Raw genomic sequence first — 21,586 nt, 5'->3', positions numbered from 1 at the left:
AGCACTATTCCAGGTAAAGAAACATTTGGGCAGTTGACCAAAAGCTTGGTTAAAGAGGTAGGTCTTAAGGAAGATCTTTTCTTCAAAAAAAAAGGAGAGAGAGGTTTGGGGATGGAATTCTGGAACTTAAGACTCGGTTGCCAATTAATGGGCAATTAAAATTGGGGGAATGTACAAGAGGTCAGGGTTGGAAGTATGCAGAAATCTTGGAAAGTTGGAGTATGCGAGAGCCAGGATGCTAACGCACAAACATTCCTTCTTCAGCTACTTTTGTGATCACTCACCTCCGTGAGACCATATATATCCTGAATATCTGGGGGCTGACTGTTATTCATATACACCGACAACATGATTTGCACAGAATCCACATCTTAACATTCTCTTCTGTTGCTTTGATGTCTGTTCTGATCAAATCTTACATTTGCTTAATTTTGTGATTGTATTTTAAAGTATTATTAATGTAATTTACGTATGTGGCAAGAATAATTCAGTATTGTTGATGTGTATCTCCATGTTGTAACATTTTCATAAGTATTTAATTGCTTGTGCTGATTGTTTTCCTTTCAGCATCGATAGCCAGAGGTTTCTTGTGCCAGTCTTGGGTTCTACCCACTGGGGAAAAAGAGAAAGGCAATAAATACAATGAAGCTTTAGAAACCCTCCTGTGGTAAGTACAATTGGTACAAATCAATGATCTTCAGTTCATCACATGGCCAAAAATGGGGACATTCACCAACTAGTGTTCAGTACCATTTGAGACTGCTCAGATACTCCTCAACCCAGCCCACGTCCACATGCAGCAAGACCTGGACAACATTCAGACTTGTGCTGATAAGTGGCAAGTAACATTCGGGCCACAAAAGTGTCCGGCATGACCATCTCCAACAAGGGAGAATCCAGCCATCTTCATACGATATTCAATGGCATAACCATTGCTAAATCCACCATCATCAACACCCCGAGGGTTGACCAGAAATTAGTTGGACCACCCATATAAATACTGTGGCGACGAGCAGGTCAGAGACTGGGAATTCTGTAACTCACCTCCTGATTCCCAAGACCCACCCACAAGGCACAAGTGAGGAATGTGATGGAATATTCTGCCTGGATGGGTGCAGCTCCAATAGCGCTTGAAGCTCAACATCGTCCATGACAAAGTAGCCTGCTTGATTGGCACTCCTTCCACCACCTTAAGCTTTCACTACCTCCAGCAGCAGACAGTGGCAGGCGTGTATACCATTTTCAAGATATTCTGCATCAACTCACCATGTCCTTCAACAGCACCTTCCAAACCTATAACCTCCACCATTTAGAAGGACAAGGACAGATGCATGGGAACATGGTCACCTAAAAGTTCCCCTCCAAGCCACACCACCCTGACTTGGAACCAAATGGCCATTCCTTTGCTGGATCATATACCTGAAACATCCTTTCTAGCATTATTGGGGGTTACTGACAGCAGATAGATTGCAATAGTTCTAGAAGGGGCTCATAATGACCACCTCCTCGAGGGTAATTAGGGATGGGCGAGATATCCCAGTCTTGCCAACCCATGAAAGAATAAAAAATAATCAAATTAATTTACTGAGGGGAAGACAAAACCACTTTTCATCTGAATCTGAAGGCAAGCCTAAATTAATGAGATAAACATTACCTTTGATTTTGATTCTTGTTTGTGGAAAAGCTTTGATGCTCTGATACCACTTGTTACTGCATGAATGAGAGCACCCCAACCCCCTTATTTTCCTGACCTCTGATTGGTGTTACAGTAACACTGTTATCAGTGGCAGACGCAGTATAATTTAGGTAAGTGTGAGGTTATTCACTTTGGCAGCAAAAACAAGAAGGCAGATTACTAACTGGCTGTAAATTGGGAGAAGAGGGTGTGCAGTGGGACCTGGGTGTCCTTGTGCACCAGTTGCTGAAGGTAAGCATGCAGGTGTAGCAGGCGGAAAAGAAGTCAAATGGTATGTTGGCCTTCATTGCGAGAGTTTTTGAGTAGAGGAGCAGAGGTGTATTGTTGCAATTATACAGGGCCTTGGTGAGGCCACACCTAGAATATTGTGTGCAATTTTGGCCTCCTTTTCTGAGGAAGGATGTTCCTGCTCTCGAGGGAGTGCAGCGAAGGTGTATCAGGCTGATTCCAGGGATGGTGGGACTGATGTATGAGGAGAGATTGACGAGGTTAGGATTGTTTTCGCTGGAGTTCGGACTAATGAGGGGGGGATCTCATAGAGGCTTATAAAATTCTAACAGGACTCGATCGGGTAGACGAAGGGAGGATGTTTCCGATGGTGGGGGAATCCAGAACCAGGGGTCACACTCTGAGGATTTGGGGTAGACCATTTAAGATGGAGATGAGGAGACATTTCTTCACCCAAAGATTGATGAGTTTGTGGAATTCATTATCAGATTTACTAGGCTGCTACTGAGACTCGATGGTTTGAAGAGAGGCTAGACAGATTGGGACCTTTTTCTCTGGCGCGTAGGAGGCTGATGGGTGGGTGACCTTATAGAGATCTATAAAATAATGAGGAGCATAGATCAGCTAGTTAGTTAATATCTTTTCCCAAAAGTAGGGGAACCTAAAACTAGAGGGCATAGATTTAAGATGAGAGAGGAGAGACACAAAAGGGTCCAGAGGGGCAGTTTTTTCACACAGTGAGTGTTGAGTGTCTGGAACAAGCTGCGGTGGTGGTAGTAGAGGCGGATGCAGTTTTGTCTTTTAAAAAGCGTTTAGACAGTTAAATGGGTATGATGGGTATTGAGGGATGTGGGCAATTGGGACTAGCTTAGGGATTTAGAAAAAAGGGGGCAGCATGGACAAGTTGGGCCAAAGGGCCTGTTCCCATGCTGTAAACCCCTATGACTCTATGACCACAGGAAATAGTCGGTGCCAAAACATTGAATGTACTCAAGAGGCAGCTGGATATAGCACTTGAGTTGGACGATCAGCCAAAATCGAAATGAATGACAGAGCCAGGCTTAAAGGGCCAAATGGCCTCCTGCTCCTATCTTCTACATTTCTATGTCAGTCAGAAGATCGCTTTCAGGTAATAATCCAAATCCAACCAACCTATGGCATCCGTGGGCTCCAGTGTAGTATGACAGCTTGTTTTTTTTCACAGTGAGTAGGAAGTCCCAAATACACGTTTAATCCTCTACCTTTCTTTTCTTCTCTCATTTGAATAATCTTGTGGGAATTAGCAATTTATTCGGGAATAGCTACTTACAAGACAGAACTGCATTCTATCACCCTTTAGCCCAGCATATTTATACATCAGTATATTTTGCCGATGACAATTTATTTTTGAGCACATGGAATACATTTGGGAGCAGTGAGTTGGTTTATTAATAGATAATGTGTTCTATAAATTTATTTATTTTCTTGGAATGTTCAGTGAAACTATATTCAGTGTGCTTTTTGCAATGTAGTGACCATATACTTTCCAAAGCAAATTGACTTTGGTTGGTGAATTACTCATGTTGCAAATTTGCTTTTAAATACCTGCATTGACAGGCCTGGAAGTGTTGTGTGGAGGGGAATGGAATTAAAGACATTCGCAAATGGCATGAAGTATTGTTGTTTCGGATACACGTGGAGTAATCTGATGGGTAAATTTTGTTTTTTTTGCCATGTTCGCAGTATTTACCTGAAGCATACCGATGATGTGTTGAAATCTGTGGAGGAAATTGCTGGTGTGGGAGTTCCTGAGCTGTTGAATTCGACCAAGGACGGAAGCTCAAACACATTTCCAACACTGTCCAGGTGCGAGTGGATTGTCGATTCTGCCAACATCAGCACTTTTGAAGTTATTGCACAACCATTAGCTGAAATCAGACAGTTCAGCTGCCTGATGTTGCAACATCTGGAAACACACCCTTATCACTTCCATCTCCTCCTCTGTCAACTAGTCTCAGCTTAGTTAGTAGTTCTCAGTTGAGGGGGGAGATGATCGCACGCTCCAATTGATCTCTGTTATGTACTTAAGTACATAGAGAGATGACGATTTTCTTGCTCACGATCATTGTATAGTGTTACCTGCTGCGGATTTCTGTTAAGAGCTGTATTAATCTCAACATCTCAACACTTGTTTCTTCTGGTCTCACCAAGATGAAGTACCCTAGAGTCAAAAATGCCTTTAAAATTGTACACCATTCTGAGGCACCATCTTAAACAACAAAAATAATAGAGGAGGGGGATATCAAATCCTACAAGCTAAGACGTAGCAACATTGTTTTGAGCAGAGAAATTGTAGAATTTGAGTTTTCATTATCCATTGCTAACAATATCTTCAGAAGCTGTGAAATATCTAGAACATAGAACATTACAGTGCAGTACAGGCCATTCGGCCCTCGATGTTGTGCCAACCAGTGGAACCAATCTAATGACCCTCTAACCTAAACTATCCCAATGTTATCCATAGCCTATCCAATGACCATTTGAATGCTCTTAAAGTTGGCGAGTCCACAACTGCTGCAGGCAGGGCATTCCACGCCCTTTCTACGCTCTGAGTAAAGAACCTACCTCTGACATCCATCCTATAATTACCACCCCTCAATTTAAAGCTATGTCCCCTCGTGTTAGTCACCACCATCCGAGGAAAAAGGCTCTCACTGTCTAACCCTCTGATCATCTTGTATGCCTCAATTAGGTCACCATCTGTGGAATTGTCATGTGGATAGCTTGTCGACAGTTGTGGAATGACCCAAGGAATAGCATGGCTGCTATATTGAGGGTATAATGACATGGGAATCATAAAACCACTATGGCACAGAAGGAAGCCATTCAGCCCATTGAGTCTGCACCAACTGTCCAACAGAGCATCTTACCCAGGCCCTAGGTTTCCTCTGGGTGCTCCAGTTTCCTCCCACAGTCGAAAAGACGTGCTGGTTAGGTGCATTGGCCATGCTGAATTCTCCTCAGTGTACCTGAACAGGCACCAGGGGATTTTCACTGTAACTACATTGCAGTGTTAATGTAAGCCTATTGTGATACTAATAAATAAACTTAAACTTAAAAACTCGAGGTCACCCTCACTTTAGCTGCATACTGGACATCATCAGAAGGTTTGCCACCCTTTTCAATAATTTGCTGGAATTCTACCTCCCCGCCTGCCCTGGAATCGATAGGTGTGAGATGTGGACAACATAAATGTCCGTTGACCTAGAGTCATAGAAGTTTACAGCATGGAATCAGGCCCTTCAGCCCAACTTGTCTATGCTGTCCTTTCATTTTTAAACCCCTATGCTAATCCCAATTGCCTGCATTTGGCCCACATTCCTCCATACCCATCTTACCCATGTAACTATCTAAATGCTTTTTAAAAGATAAAATTGAACCCACTTCTACTGCTACCTCTGGCAGCTTGTTCCAGACGCTCACCACCCTCTGTGTGAAAAAATTGCCCATCTGGACACTTTTGTATCTCTCCCTTCTCATCTTAAACCTATGCCCCTTAGTTTTAGACTCCCCTACTTTTGGGAAAAGATATTGATTATCTACCTTGTCTATGCCCCTCATTATTTTATAGACTTCTATAAGGTCACCCATTGCCTCCTACGTTCCAGAGAAAAAAAGTTCCAGTCTATTCAGCCTCCTTATAACTCAATCCATCAATTCCCGGTGGCATCCTCGTAAATCTTTGCTGCACTCTTTCAGGTTTAATAATGTTCTTTCTATAATAGGGTGACCAGAATTGCACACAGTATTCCAAGTGTGGCCTTATGAGATGTGGTCTTGTACAACTTCAACAAGACACCCCAACTCTTGTATTCAATTGGGTGGGAATTTCTGGTGATACTTGAGTGAGGCCATAATATCCCTCCCACTGCATTTTGTGAGAAGATACCGACCTGAATAATGGAATTAAGCTTAGGAAAACAATGAAATGATCTGCTCAATTTCTTCACAGGCAAACGTTTCTGGTTTTCTACCGAGTAATGATGAGGGAATTGGACAAGTCGGTAAAGAACATTCCAGCTGGCCTGCAGTCCGATCCAGCTGAGGTAAGGTTGATCTGTTGACATAGCACCATTTTGCAGCACTGCAGTTCGAATCCTGTGGAAGGAAACCTGTCACTGGTAGCAAAAAGATGGAATAAAAGGACATCAGTAGATTGTCTTTTAAAGATTTAATGGATGTACAGTCGACTTGACCTTCACAAAACAGTCCAGAAATAATGCATACATCACAGAGAAGTTATTAAGGGAGGGGGAAGAAGCTTTTTGTTTGGTGAATTTTTGATGAGTACTTGATATACTCTGGATGAGATGTGCTCGCCTCTTTTTTGTTGCCTGCCTTCACCAGACAGACATTGACTATCAAATACCTATGCAACCTGTTTATACAAAGGTTTGGAATGATGGACAAGAATAGTTACAAAAGAACACTTAACAAGTACAACATGGAAACTGTATTGGTGAAGTTGGGGACTGTCATTTACAAGCAATGAGATGAAGGGAGCTGTTCTTGGAATGATGTGGAATGGAAAAAAGTTGTGACTGTTTTAATAAAAATATACATTCTTTTAAAGTAAGAGTTCGCACAACACCAGTTACAGTCGAACAGGTTTATTTGCAGTCAGGAGCTTTCGGAGCACTGCTCCTTCATCAGGTGAATGGATGTGCAGTAGGCATTATTGTCCTTTTCGAAAGCTTGTGATTCCAAATAAACCTGTAGGATTTTAACCAAGTGTTTGAGACTTCTCACTGTGCCCACCCCAGTCCAACGCCGGCATCTCCACATTATATTTTTAAAGAATGTTTCTCTTTTAATTGACCTATGTTTGGTTTCAGGTGCAGCTAGAGAAGCTGCTGCGATGGAATGTAGCTGTGCGGGATTTCCATATCCTAGTAAATCTTGTAAAGGTAACAGAGAGATTTAGTTTTTGATAAGGGTAAGAAATTAACAGTAGGCCATCCAGCATGCCTGTTCTGCCATTCAGTGAAGTCATGGGTGATCAGCCACCTAACTCCCTTTACTTGACCCTTTCCATGTCCCTTAGTATCTTTGGTTAACAAAAGTCTATCAATCTCAGATGTAAAATTTGCAGTTGAGCTAGCTTAAGCACTTGTTTGTGGAAGGGATTTCCAAACTTTTCTAAAGTTTATTTATTATCGCCACAAGTAGGCTTACACTAACACTGCAATGAAGTTACAGTGAAAATCACCTGGTCGCCACACTCCGGCGCCTGTTCGGGTACACTGTGGAGAATTTAGCATGGCCAATGCACCTAAACAGCAGGTCTTTTGGACTGCCACCCTTTACAGGCAGACATGTCCTCTGACTCACAGAGTAGTGTTTTGTTAAGACAGCAAGGGTTGAGTTCTTCCTCACCATTGTCGCACTGAATCGCCTGCAAGGACATGGCTAAAAGAGCTTTGGGATTTTCACTCCTGTTTTTCTCTTTGCTCTGTTTCACCTGCACCGGTGTAGGTGAGATCAAACTCCAAAGGAAATAGGAGATTGAAGCATTACTATAGTGCCACATGCTAATGCCCATTGCAGGTTGTGTAAGAACTGTCTGTTCATATAACTTTATATTGTAAACGTTTGTTTTAGTACCTGTTGTTTGCATTGGTCATACTTCAAAAAAATTTGTACTTATGTTCATTAATGCTTTTTAACCATGCAGATATTTGACAGCAGACCTGTCTTGGCTGTTTGTCTCAAGGTAATCAATTTATAAATTTGTTTTTGTCTGACGGTGATATGTTGAATGGTTTTTCTAAAGAACAATAATTTGCATTTGTGTGGTACATTATTACATCATTAAAACATCTCAAAGTGCTAATCAATTATAATGTGATCAATTACTTTGTTCCTTGAAGTATGATACTTGTTGCATAGGCAAAAGCAGGAGCTGATCCTTACCAGCAGCATCCTACAATACATGTTTAAGTTACGTCTACAGAGAGTGTTCTTTATTAGGTGAGAGGAGAATGTTGACCAGGGTACTGGGAGAACTGCCACTCCTCCTGGAATAACTTCATTGCATTTTTAATATCTGCTTAGACAAATCAACAAGACCTGAATTTAGCATTTCATGTGAACAATATGTGTCAACCTTCATTGAATCATAGAATTCCTACAGTGCAGAGGGAGACCTTTCGACCCATCAAGTCTGCACCGACTACAATCCCACTCCAGGCCCTATCCCCACAACCCCACACATATGGCCCGCTAATCCCTCTAACCTACACATCCCAGGGCACTAAGGGGCAATTTAGCACGCCCAATCAACCTAACCTACACATTTTTGGACAGTGGGAGGAAATCGGAGCATCTGGAGGAAACCCACGCAGACACGGGGGAGAAGGTGGAAACTCCACACAGATAATGACCCAAGCCAGGAATCAATCCCGGGTCGCCAGCGCTGTGAAGCAGCAGCACTAACCACTGCCACCATGCTGTCCACACCTTGGCTTAGAAGTGCTTGTTTTGCTCCTGTGTTTGAAGTAAAACTGAAAAAGTTTACTTATTAGCCACAAGTAAGGCTTAAGTTAACACTGCCATGAAGTTACTGTGAAAATCCCCTAGCCGCCTGTTCGGGTACACTGAGGGAGAATTTAGCATGGCTGATACATCTAAACAGCACATCTTTTGGACTGTGGGAGGAAACTGGAGCACCCGGAGGAAACTCACACAGACACAGGGAGAACGTGCAGACTCCACACAGGCAGCGACCCAAGCCGGGAATCAAACCCGGGTCCCAGGTGCTGTGAGGCAGTAGCGCTAACCAAGGTTGGGGATTTTTAAATCTTAAACAGAATTTAGCAGAAAATCTTGATGACACTCTGTTGGAGTAGTGAGGGAGCGCTGTGCTGTCAGAGCTGCCACTTTTGTGGGTGAGATGCTAAATGAAGGCCTGTCTGCTCTCTCGGGTGGGTTTAAAAGATCCCGTGGCAAAATTGAAAGAGGAACAGGAGATCTCCCACTGACTTGGCCAAGACTTATTTCTGAAGCAACACTGGGATATTGTGCTTAGATTGGCACTTTGGGCTGTCCTTGAGTCATGAAAAATGTTATAAAAATGCAAATCATTTTTTGTGCTTCTTAAAAAAAAAATTTCTGCAGTATTTCACTGGTGAGTCAATAAGATTACAAACTCGTATCATAGAATCATTGGGCGGCATTTTGCAGCCTCGCTTGTCCCAAAACCATAAAACCCAACTCAAAGTCAACAGACCTTTCTGTGGTCCGCCCCTTGCTTGCTCCGATTCCTGTGGCCGGCAGGATGGTAAAATTCGGGCCATAGAGTCCCTAAGGTGCAGAAGGAGACCATTCAGCCATTTGAATCTGCACCAGCTCTCTGACGGAGCATCTCACCCAGTCCCATCAACCTGCCTTATCCCTGTGACCGCACATATTTACCCCACTAACCCCCCTAACCTACAGATTTTGGAACATTAAGGAGCACTTTAGCATGGCCAGTCCACCTAACCTGCACGTCTTTGGACTGAGAGAGGAAACCGGAGCATTTGGAGGAAACCCACTCAAACATAGTGAGAATGTGTAGACTCAGCGTGAACAGTGATCCAAGCCAGGAATCGAACCTGAGTCCCTGGCAGTGAGAGGCAGCAGTGCTAACCACTTTGCCACCATGTCTCCCATTGCTGGTATTGAGCTTATTTTTAGAAGGCATGAGAGGACAGGATGCAATGACTGTGGTATCTTTCTATAACATAATCTGCCTTCCTGCAACGCACGGAGGATAATGCCTAGTCTGTGATTGCTGGTTAGCCCTCATTGTGTGTCACCGAAACTTTGATTGTGAGGAATGTGAAATTGAAGTTTTGTCCTAATTACTACTTGTAACATATTATACTGGAAAGTATGTTGCTATTGGTCCACCATAAACGACACTAAATTAAACTCTTTGATTTTGCACATAATGTATAATTTTTATAGAAATGAGTTCTACAGAGATACAATTGCTATAGTATTTTAGTCTAATGCATGGTTGTATTTTTGTGACGCAGCATGGACGCCTTTTCGTTGAATCTTTCCTGAAGCAAGGCATGCCGCTCCTTGACAACAGCTTCAAGAAACACAGGGTACGAATTTCCACACTCAATGCAAGTTTAGGAAGAAATAAGTAGAACTTAAAAATAAAGCCACAATCTAATCAACTGGTTCAGATGGTCTAAATGTAATTTAGTGATGGATGCTCTCAAAAATGGTCAGAGGAGACCATAAACAAAAAATGGAAGTAATGCAAGTCCACAGCTAATTAATTAGCCACTGACTGAGTTACAGAAATAAAGGACATGTGCTTATAATGGAGCCTTGTATGATCTCAGGAAGCCCCAAGGTGTTTTATAGCCAATTAAATACTCTTGAAATTTAACCGTTGTTGCAGAATAGGAAATGTGGCAACCAATTCGGGCGCACAAGGCTTTTGCAAAAAGCAATGAGATAATGACTGGATAATCTGTTTTGGTGATGTTGATTGAGGGATACATATCTGCTTAGGATGCTGTGGGGAACACCCATGTTCCCCTCCGAACGAGTGTCATGGGGTGTTTTACGTCCACCTGAGTTGAAGCAATAGAAATGCTGGAGACTGAATCTAAACACCATGCTTGCAGTGATCAATACATATATACATGTACGAAGCAATACATATGTGTATCTGTACCTACCTACATGTCTGTATCAGTACATACATGCTGAGGATTTTAACAGACAAAACAGAATTTCTATGTTTAATTTAGATAGTCAATAATTATCTCTACACCACATTAAAAACTAGAGTTGAAGAAATGTTCAGAATAATGGCATCCTTCTGTTTTCTAATTTATCTATGATTTTTATTTACCATTCACGCAGCCAGGAATCAGGCAAGGAGTTTGCTCCAGGCACCTGACAATGTTGCTCTGTAACTGCTTGGTGCAACATCATGCAGACATCCTTGTGTCTCTGTGGAAACTGCCTCATCTTTTTAAGTTTATTTATTAGTCACAAGAAAGGCTTACATTAACACTGCAGTGAAGTTACTGTGAAATTCCCCTAGTTGCCACACTCTGGCGCCTGTTCGGGCCAATGCACCTAACCAGCACATCTTTCAGACTGTGGGAGGAAACCGGAGCATTCAGAGGAAACCCATGCAGACACAGGGAGAATGTGCAAACTCCACACAGACAGTGACCCACGCCAGGATTCGAACCTGGGTCCCTGATGCTGTGAGACAGCAGTGCTAACCACTGTGCCACCGCATCACCCACCTGAAGTTGGGAGCTGTGGATAAACTGAGTGGAAGTGACTGTGTTGTCTCATTGTGCAGCTGCAGAACCTTTCTTGCATTTGGAATTACCAAAACAACTCTTGGCCTGGATTTTGATTTGATGGAATAGTTTTACTGTAGCATAAAGGTAGAGAGGGCAGGGGATTCATGTTACATGTTCAATTTCAGAGTGGTTTTTCTTTATTTCTTAAAATAGAACAGCTGTTATTCTTTCTTCCCACAACTTCAGTCTGTATCCTGAGGCTATTCTCTTTTTTTCCTTAAAGGAGGATGCTCAGAGTCTGCTGAAAACCCTACAGCTGAGCACTCGCCAGTTGCACCATATGTGTGGACATAGCAAGGTATTACTATAACATACAATGTTATTGCAATTTGAAATAGATCATATGAATGAACTCTCTTGCTAGAAACTTGAGTTTAGTGCAAGAATGTCTAATGATTATGATATAACCTCCGCTGTTAATATAACTTTTTTAAAAACGGGCTGGTTTACTCAATTTAAATATGATGAGCTACGAGGATCCTGAAAAACACATTTGGGTGATATATATGAGGAAGATGTGGGAAAACAAATCTTGATATCAGACATATGGCCTTTATCTCTACATTGGCAATGTCAGAACCCAATTTATTGAGCGTGCATTTAGCCAGGGAAGACAAGATCTACATCCAGTCATTTTGGATCGAAATTTGACTCCTAATAGTGAAAAACATTTCTAAATTGATTGTGCCACCGTAGTGAAGTTATTGTAAACGTAGCGGGGGCGATTCTCCCATCTTGCTGTGCTAAAAAAAATCAGCGCCGTGGGCCGGGAGATTCAAGCACTGGTCCATGGGATCTGCGATGGGCATCTGGCCCTGAGTGCGTCTCCCAGTGCCAGATTTCTGCGCCGGATATAAGTGTGGGGCTGCATATTATATGTGCATTCATTTACACATATTTTAAATGCTACTAGCAGCCCAGGACTGAAGTCTCCAGACCTGCTAGTCTCTCTCTCCCACCCTCCTCTCCCTCCCAGGAGTGTTTCACTTCAGCAGGTTTTAGTATAGCTCTCGCTAGCAAAGGGCTGGTGGCCTGACCCCGTTGGAGTGAAGGGGGGACAAATAGGGACTCCCAAAAGGTCAGGTAGTTGGGAGGGTGCCCTCTTGGCATTGGTGCCTAGGCAGTGCCAGCCTGAGCCCCTGGCACTGCTCAAGGAGCAAAGTGCGACTACTCAGTGACACCTTGGGGCGGTGCAAAGTGGGTGGGGCCAAAGGGGAAGGGATCTATTGGGGGAGCTCGGGGAGTGATTGGAGGGGGTCCCATTGCCACTCTGCATATGGGCTGAGGGACAGAGGGAGGGAGTAGAGGGATTGGGGCTGGCAGGTGGGGGAGGGGGGAGCAGCCTGCTAGGCGTGGTCAGGGTTGAGAGGGGAGCATTGGGGCTGCAGTGGGTGGAGGGAGATGGGGGGAATGTGTGAGAGATCGGGGGGTGGGGCTGCTTGGGAGGCCAGCGATCAAGTGGGGGAGGTGGGTGGTCGCTGGGCTGGCCAGCAATCAGGAAGCCAGCAGACAGGGGCCACTGCGCACGCACTGGTCTCAGCGCTAACAGATTGTCGCATGCACAGTGACTCGCTCAGCGCTATGCTGTCGGTCTCTCCAGTGGGAATAGACTTTTAATGTGATTTATGCTGGTGCATTCAGCAGTGCACAGAGTGTGGGAGATTGTCCTCTGAACTACCACTGGAAAAACCAGTGTGATTTACTTCAGCTTTCACGTGAATTCAATGTTTAGAATTTTTTTGGGAGAATCCCAAATCCCAAAATACTATTATTTTGGCAGAAATAATAGTAGGAGGGATTACTATTTAAAGGGCGAAAAGCTGCAGCATGCTACGGTGCAGAGGGACCTGGGGGTCCTTGTGCATGAGTCTCAAAAACCCAGTCTGCAGGTGCAGCAGGTGATCAAGAAGGCGAATGGGTCGCTGGCCTTTATAGCGAGGGGGATAGAATATAAAATCAGGGAGGTCTTGCCTCAACTGTACAGGGCACTGGTGAGGCCGCAGCTGGAGTACTGTGTGCAGTTTTGGTCGCCGCACTTGCGCAAGGATATTTTGGCCTTGGAGGGAGTGCAGAGGAGGTTCACTAGACTGATACCGGAAATGAGGGGGTTAGACTATGAAGAGAGACTAAATAGACTGCGTCTGTACTCGTTGGAATTTAGAAGGATGAGGGGGGATCTTATAGAGACGTATAAGATGATGAAAGGGTTGGATAGGGTAGAGGTAGAGAGATTCTTCCCGCTCAGAAAGGACAGCAGGACTAGAGGGCACAGCCTCAAGATAAGTGGGGGGGGGGGGGGGGGGGGGGGGGGGGCAGTTTAGAATGGAGTTGAGGAGGAACTTCTTCACTCAAAGGGTGGTGAATCTCTGGAATTCTTTGCTTGTTGAAGTGGTGGAGGCGACCTCGCTAAATATGTTTAAGACACAGGTAGGTAGGTTTTTGACAGACAAGGGAATTAAGGGTTATGGGGAGAGGGCGGGAAAGTGGAACTGAGCCACAACAGATCAGCCATGATCTTATTGAATGGCGGGGCAGGCTCGAAGGGCTAGATGGCCTACTCCTGCTCCTATTTCTTATGTTCTTACATAAGAAATAGGAGCAGGAGTAGGCCATCTAGCCCTTCGAGCCTGCCCCGCCATTCAATAAGATCATGGCTGATCTGTCGTGGCTCAGTTCCACTTTCCCGCCCTCTCCCCATAACCCTTAATCCCCTCGCTTATCAAAAACCCATCAACCCGCGTCTTAAAAATATTTAGCGAGGCAGCCTCCACCACTTCAACGGGCAGAGAATTCCAGAGATTCACCACCCTTTGAGTGAAGAAGTTCCTCCTCAACTCCGTTCTAAACCGCACCCCCCCCCTTTATCTTGAGGCTGTGCCCCCTAGTCCTACTGTCCTTTCTGAGCAGGAAGAGTCTCTCCACCTCTATCCTATCCATCCCATTCATCATCTTATATGTCTCAATGAGATCTCCCCTCATTCTTCTAAACTCTAACGAGTACAAGCCTAGTTTATTCAGCCTCTCCCCTCAACTCCGGCATCAGCCTAGTAAACCTCCTCTCCACTCCCTCCAAGGCCAAAATATCCTTGCGTAAGTTGGTGAATCGTCCCCATCGCCTGTGGTGCTGTATGGAACAGAGCTCTAAGCATATAGGATTGTTCAATTTATGGGCAGTGAATAGATTTACAGATATGAAAGGTAATACACACCGGTGGTGTTCACATAACTGGTGTTGCATTATAATGAGTAAAATCATTTTTATACCTATATGTAAAAAAAAGTTCTAGCAGACTGAACATTCAGGGCAAAATTTTCCCAACCTGCCTGCCATGGGATTCATAGTGGGCGGGACACGGACCACACAAAGATCTGTCAACATTGTGTGGGATGTTCCCCTCCCATTAATGGGCTGGCATGGATGGAAAATCCCGCTGTCGGTGTCACCAGATTGGATGGTTGCAATTGTCAAGAACTTAGAATATTATGGTGGATAACCCACAGATAAATTGTTGTCATGTTAACTTCAATTCCCCTGTCATTCTTATTTTAATGTCAATGTTAAATGAAGTTCTATCAATATTGAGGTAATGTGGATCAGAAAATCCAGTCTTATTTGGAATCTAGAATTTAGTTACGTCTTGTTTCGGGAGGGGGGATGGGAGATGCTTCAAGATAGAAGGTAAAAATCCAGGTGATGTTTTCAAGAGCTGTGCTAATACAAGGAGCGTGTGTGAAAACAGGGATGTCTTATAATGAAGATGCCCCTGAAAGATAGGGTGTGATATGGATTGGTAGATTATAAACCAGCTGGCCTTACATGAATGGGAAGTGAAATATAGGTGATGTTGTCTTGTTAGAGCTTTTTGATGGTTTTTGACTGGACTGTCAATCAGGAGGAAGTGGACTTGCTCAGTTCTGCTGAAATGACTTCTGAGAAATGACTTCCTCCCCTCCCTTCTGACTTGGCTTGTAGCTCAACCAAGACACCAACTTGACCAATCATGTCCCACCGTTGAAGAGGCTGTTGGAGCTATTTGTGTGCCGAGTTAAAGCAATGTTAACCATCAACAAGTGCCAAGAGGCATTCTGGCTTGGAAACCTCAAAAACAGGGACCTGCAGGTGAGTACAAGCACGTGTAGCATTACCTTTGTAAGTTTAACAAAGTGTAGTTATAGTAAAAGCAAAATAGTTTGGACACTGGAATCTGAAACGAAAACAGAAAATGCTGTGACCTGCTGAGGTTTTTCAGCATTTTCTGTTTTGGTTGCAGTTATACACTGTATAATTGTGTTACAAGCTTATCAGTTTGTTATATTTTTAAAGGGTTAGGCTCATTCCGCCTAAGCCACAACTATTCCCTCCTACACAACCCCGACCCTGTTGAAATCGGGAATGGTCACATCATCTGTGGCTCAGTTGGCAGATGTCTGAGTCAGAGGGTTGTGGATTCAAGTCCCATTCCAGAGAACGAAGCACTGACACGAAGCTGATACTGCAGTGTCCTACTAAGGGAATGCTGCATTGTTGGTGATGGTGTCTTTCAAATGAGAGGCCATGTCTGCCGTCTGATGCGGACCTAAAGGATGCCATTGGCATCTTCGAAGAAGAGTGGGACAGTCACTTATCGTTAGTGACCTGGGATGTTTTATCCTTCAAGACAAGCACAGCAACACAGATTATTATAGCATTGCTGTTTGTGGGAATTGGCCGTAAAACAGTTTGGGACATCTTCCGTTCAAACTTATTCTTTTCCAAGATTTGAACAATAATAAATTCCTTACGTTTTCATTTTCCCTACATCTGCAGATTTCATTTAACATCCCAGGATGACATAACCCAGTCACTACCTCCGCATCTTTTGTTTTGTTCTTTGCAGCCTTGGTAGTTATGTAATGGGCATTTACCATTTCTCACCAATTTCCTCCCCGATACTACACAAGTTTCTCAATTTTAATTAAGACCTTTAATGCTCCTACCACAAACAGTACTAGCCTGGAATTGGCTGCTACAGTGGCCTTGCTGCTCATGTTATTGTACACTCCAGATGTGTAACTGTGGCAACTGACAATTGAAAATATCTTGCAATGAAAACTGAAAATGCTGAAAAAACCCAGCAAGTCTAGCAGCAGCTGTGGAGATAGAAACAAGAGTTAAAGTTTCAAGTCTAATATAACTCTTTTTTGAGGAAGAGTCGTATGAAACTTGAAATATCCTCTCCAAAGATGCTGCCTGAACTGCTGCTGAGTGTTTTCCAGCATTCTTTATTTCAGATTTCCAGTATCAATGGGTGGCACAGTGGTTAGCATTGCTGCCTCACAGCGTCAGGGACTCGGGTTCGATTCCCGGCTTGGGTCACTGTCTGTGCGGAGTCTGCATGTTCTCCCTGTATCTACGTGGGGTTCCTCCAGGTGTTTCAGTTTCATTCCCACAGCCCAAAAGACATGCTGGTTAGGTGCATTGGCCATGTTAAGTTCTCCCTCCTTGAATGGGTGCTGCTGGAGTGTGGCGCCTCAGGAGATTTTCACAGTAACTTCATTGCAGTATTAATGTGAGCCTGCTTGTGACATTAATAAACAAGCTCAACAAACTTAATGTGTTGTGAAGATATCAAACAAAGAAACCCAAAAGCCTACTTGTGACACTAATAAATGAACTTTATAAAGGCTTTATCTGCAATGTTTTGCTTTTATGAAAATACTTTGTGTTGCGCATAGTCAGGTGAGGGGCTAAATTATCCCCCCTTCCACGTGTGTTTGTGCGAAGAGAGTGTGGGGAAGATGAAGCTGAACATCTAGGTGTTTCACAACAGCAGTTGAGAGTCAGTCATGGAATGGTCATTGTGTTTCTTTCATACCTGTCCCAGTAACTTGTTACAGAGCAACAACTATCCTTGTCAACTCAGTAGAAATTGTATGCATGTTTGTGTTGATTAGCATTTCAGAGTGAAGTCTTTGCTGGAGCAGACTGAATAACTCAGTTCACTGATTTGGCTGTTGTTTTCACACAGGGGGGAGAGATTTTGTCCCAAACATCTCAACAGGAGAGTGGGGGTGATGAAGAATCAGAGCTACCTGACGATGCTGAAGAAGAGGTAAGCTCTGACATGCGTGTTGGCCACAGGAAAATAACTTGCTGTAACTGTAGAAGAAACACCCCACAAACAACAGCAACTTGCATCTTTAACATAATGAGGTGTCCCAGAGTTTGATGTCAAACCACATAAGGCGCTATTAAAACAGATGACCAAAAGCCTGGGCACAGTAAGAAGTCTCACAGCACCAGGTTAAAGTCCAGTGGGTTTCTTTGGTAACATGAGCTTTTGGAGTGCTGCTCCTTCATCAGAAGAGTCATGTGATGAAGGAGCAGTGCTCCAAAAACTCATGCTGCCACATAAACCTGTTGGACTTTAACTTGGTGCTGTGAGACCTCTTACCCACCCCAGTCCAATGCTGGCATCTCCACAACAAAGCTTGGACAAAGAGGTTTTAAGAAATGTGGTTAGCACACTGCCTCACAGCACCAGAGATCCAGGTTCAATTCCGGCCTTGGGTGACTGTGTCTATGTGGACTTTGCATGTTCTCCCCGTGCCCGTGTGGGTTTCCGCCGGGTGTTCTGGTTTCCTCCCAAGTCCCAAAGATTTGCAGGTTACGTTGATTGGTCATGCTAAGTTGTCCCTTGGTGTCTGGCAATTGGCAGGGTAAATACATAGGGTTACGAAGATTGGCTTGGGTGGGAGTGTTGTTGGTGCAGCCTCGATGGGCTGAATGGCCTCCTTCAGCATTGTAGGGATTCTAATCTATTCCATTCTTAGAGGAGAAAAAGAGAACTGGAGAGGCTTAGGCAGGGAATTCCAAAGCATATGGGCAAAGTTTCTGAAGCAACAGCTACCAATGGTGGAGCAATTAACTCACTCACCTGATGAAGGAGCAGGGCTCTGAAAGCTCGTGATACCAGATAAACCTGTTGGACTTTAACCTGTGCCCACCCCAATCCAACGCCAGCATCTCCAAATTGGAGCAATTAAAATCAGTCGTGCTCAAGAAGAGGGTTAGATGAGCACATTTATCACAGAGAAATTTGAAAATAAAGAACATAAGAACACAAGAAATAGGAGCAGGAGTAGGCCAATTAGCCCCTCGAGCCTGCCCCGCCATTCAATAAGATCATGGCTGATCTGAAGTGGCTCAGTTCCACATTCCCGCCCTCTCCCCATAACCCTTAATCCCCTTGCCTACCAAAAACCTATCTACCCGTGTCTTAAATATATTTAGCGAGGCAGCCTCCACCACTTCAACGGGCAGAGAATTCCAGAGATTCACCACCCTTTGAGTGAAGAAGTTCCTCCTCAACTCCGTTCTAAACTGCCCCCCCTTATCTTGAGACTGTGCCCTCCAGTCCTGCTGTCCTTTCTGAGTGGGAAGAACCTCTCCACCTCTACCCTATCCATCCCCTTCATCATCTTATACATCTCAATAAGACCCCCCCTCATCCTTCTAAACTCCAACGAGTACAAGCCCAGTCTATTCAGCCTCTCTTCACAGTTCAACCCCCTCAACTCCGGTATCAGCCTAGTAAACCTCCTCTGCACTCCCTCCAAGGCCAAAATATCCTTGCGCAAGTGCGGCGACCAAAACTGCACACAGTACTCCGGCTGTGGCCTCACCAGTGCCCTGTACAGTTGCAGCAAGACCTCCCTACTTTTATATTCAATCCCCCTCGCTATGAAGGTCAGCATCCCATTTGCCTTCCTGATCACCTGCTGCACCTGTAGGCTGGGTTTTTGCGACTCATGCACAAGGACCCCCAGGTCCCTCTGCACTGTAGCATGCTGCAGCTTTTCGCCCTTTAAATAGTAATCCCTCCTACTATTATTCCTGCCAAAGTGGATAACGTCACACTTGCCAACATTGTATTCCATCTGCCAGGTCCTCGCCCACTCGCTTAGCCTATCTAGATCCCTCTGCAGACTTTCTACACCCTCCGCACAATTTGCTTTTCCACTTATCTTTGTGTCATCAGCAAATTTCTACACCCTACACTCAGCGGTGAATAAGAGGTGAAAAATTGAGACGTCACTTAACCCGGAGCGAGTGCAGGTCAGTGAGCATAGGGGATGATAGGTGACTGACACTTGGTACTAGTAAGGACACGAGCACAGTGTTTAGGGTAATACCAAGTTGCAGTTGTAAGAATGACAGGCCTGTCAATAATATGTTGGAATAGTCAAATCTTGAGGAAACAAAAGCACAGGTGATAGTTTGAGTAAAGGTAGGGATAGAGTCAAGCATGGAGATGGAAATAGGTGACTTCTGCAGTGGCTCAGTTATGCGGTCAAGAGTTCACCTTCGGGTCATTTGTGACTCCAAGATTGCAAACAATCTGGTTGCACCTCAGACTGTTGTCGGGAGGAAAAGATGGAGTTGGTAGTTTGGGAATGAACTTCTATAACAGAGGTGAAATATAATAAAATGGCTTTGGTCTGCTCAATTTTTAATTGGGAAATTTCTGCTCACACAGTACTGGATGTCTGACAAACAGTTTGATAATTTAGCATCAGTGGAAGAGTTGAGATAGTGATGAGGTAAAGCTGGGTGTCGTTGGTGTATGTGTAAAAACAAGCACTGTTTTCAGATGGTGCTGAGGGGATAGCATATTGATAAGAATTGGAGGTAAAAAGGGTTGACCCTTGGGGCACATTAAAGCTGGAATGGGCAAAGAAACCATTCAAGTGATACTCAGACCATAATTAGATAGATCTGAATGAAACTTGGTGAGTTAGGTCACACCCAATTAGACGCTAATGGAGAGATCGTGCAGTCAACCATGTAAAAGGTGAGAGAAGGTCAAAATAATCCTATAGGATCCATTTAAGATGGATCCACTTGATTTGACTTCGCATCCGAAAGATGTCACGAGTGTTTCTAAGTTTTTGTACATAATCTCTGGAATGGGACTTGAACAAAATCTGCTGACACAGAGGCGGGCATGTTACCAACTGAGCCATAATCTGTAAACAACTTGTGATCTTTGGAAATCTTGGCTTTCTTTAGTATCTACTGTGGGCTGAGAGAAAGCTTTTCATTGCTTGTTTGTTGCCTTGTAGGAGAGTGAGGAGGATATGGATGGCTGCGAATCGGATACAAGGAAAACTGCAAGGGATGATGAAGAAAGCAGTGAAGACTCTGGCAGTGAATAGGTCTGTATTTATTGTATACGAGGCCTCAGCACAATGTAACTGGAAGTCCCTTACAAATCCAGTTTTTAAAATGCACATGCATGACTTGGTACATGTCATTTGGTTACTTCCTATTATCCTGGACAGGTTGGGGTGGGATGTGGTGTTCATCTTCTCTACACATTGAAGATTTTAGGTGGGATTTTCCTCACCCCAAGGCTGGAAATTCCTGCCCGAGATCAACGGACCTTTGCATGGTCTGCTCCCGCCCACTATGATTCCCGTGGTGGGTGGGAAAAGAAAATTCCACCCTTTGAGTCTTACATTTCATTGATTTCTTCCCAACCTTAGGCTTCCTGAGACATATCTCGACAGCTGCTCAGGGTCTAATTTCCCCTGCCATAGTGCTGCTTGACACAAGTTCCCCTGTGCAAAAGGAAAAAAGACTTGAATTTATATAGTGCCTTTGTGATTTCAAGACATCCCAAAGCCTCTTAGAGCTACAGCTGTGCGTTTCTTCAAAACTCAACTGTTCTTGAACAGAAGGGTCAGCAGCAGTGTTGGAGTAACGCATAGAAGGATTTTATACAAGTGTGTTGTGTGAGCTACCTTAGGAAATAAAACCCAAATTAAGGATAAACAAGCAAAATATTGCAAAGACTCCAAATTAAGAGTAGACTGGGGTGACTTGTGTCCCATATCACATTGGATTGCTTACCTTTCACTGGGTACCTTTCTATGATGATGATCAGAAGTTGCACAACACCAAGTTAAAGTCCAACAGATTTATTTGGTATCACGAGCTTTCGGAGTGCTGCTCCATTAATGGGGTGGGTGGGGGGTGTGTGGGTTGGGGGGGTGTGTGGGGTGGGGGGTGGGGGGGGACTCAGTGGCACAGCGATTAGCACTGCTGCCTCACAGTGCCAGGGACCCGGGTTCGATTGCCAGCTTGGGTCTGTGCGGAGTCTGCGTGGGTTTCGTCTGGATGCTCTGGTTTCCTCCACAGTCCGAAGAAGGTATCTGTTAGGTGAACTGGCCTACTAAATTCTCCCTTGTGTACCAGAACAGGCGCCAGAGTGCGGCAAATAGGGGATTTTCACAGTAACCTCACTGTAGT

General features: G+C 44.2%; 1 protein-coding gene across 1 annotated transcript in view; it reads left to right on the top strand.

The window, feature by feature from the left end:
* The window catches only part of fancd2 (FA complementation group D2), an 84,669-nt gene extending 63,388 nt beyond the window's left edge, over positions 1-21,281 (top strand). The window contains exons 34-43 of the mRNA XM_080218829.1: positions 568-667; positions 3,647-3,769; positions 5,916-6,009; positions 6,799-6,870; positions 7,638-7,676; positions 9,985-10,059; positions 11,516-11,590; positions 15,266-15,412; positions 17,301-17,384; positions 20,398-21,281. Coding sequence (XP_080074955.1) covers positions 568-667; positions 3,647-3,769; positions 5,916-6,009; positions 6,799-6,870; positions 7,638-7,676; positions 9,985-10,059; positions 11,516-11,590; positions 15,266-15,412; positions 17,301-17,384; positions 20,398-20,490 — 902 coding nt within the window. The 3' untranslated portion in view covers positions 20,491-21,281. The remainder of the gene's footprint in view (positions 1-567; positions 668-3,646; positions 3,770-5,915; positions 6,010-6,798; positions 6,871-7,637; positions 7,677-9,984; positions 10,060-11,515; positions 11,591-15,265; positions 15,413-17,300; positions 17,385-20,397) is intronic.
* Positions 21,282-21,586: the final 305 nt, after the last annotated feature.

The sequence above is a fragment of the Carcharhinus amblyrhynchos genome, chromosome 3 (assembly GCF_965287045.1).
Source record: "Carcharhinus amblyrhynchos chromosome 3, sCarAmb.v2.hapA, whole genome shotgun sequence".
NCBI classification, from domain to species: Eukaryota; Metazoa; Chordata; class Chondrichthyes; order Carcharhiniformes; family Carcharhinidae; genus Carcharhinus; species Carcharhinus amblyrhynchos.
Note: the sequence above shows the minus strand (reverse complement) of the source record. Positions and strands in the feature narration are given on the sequence as shown.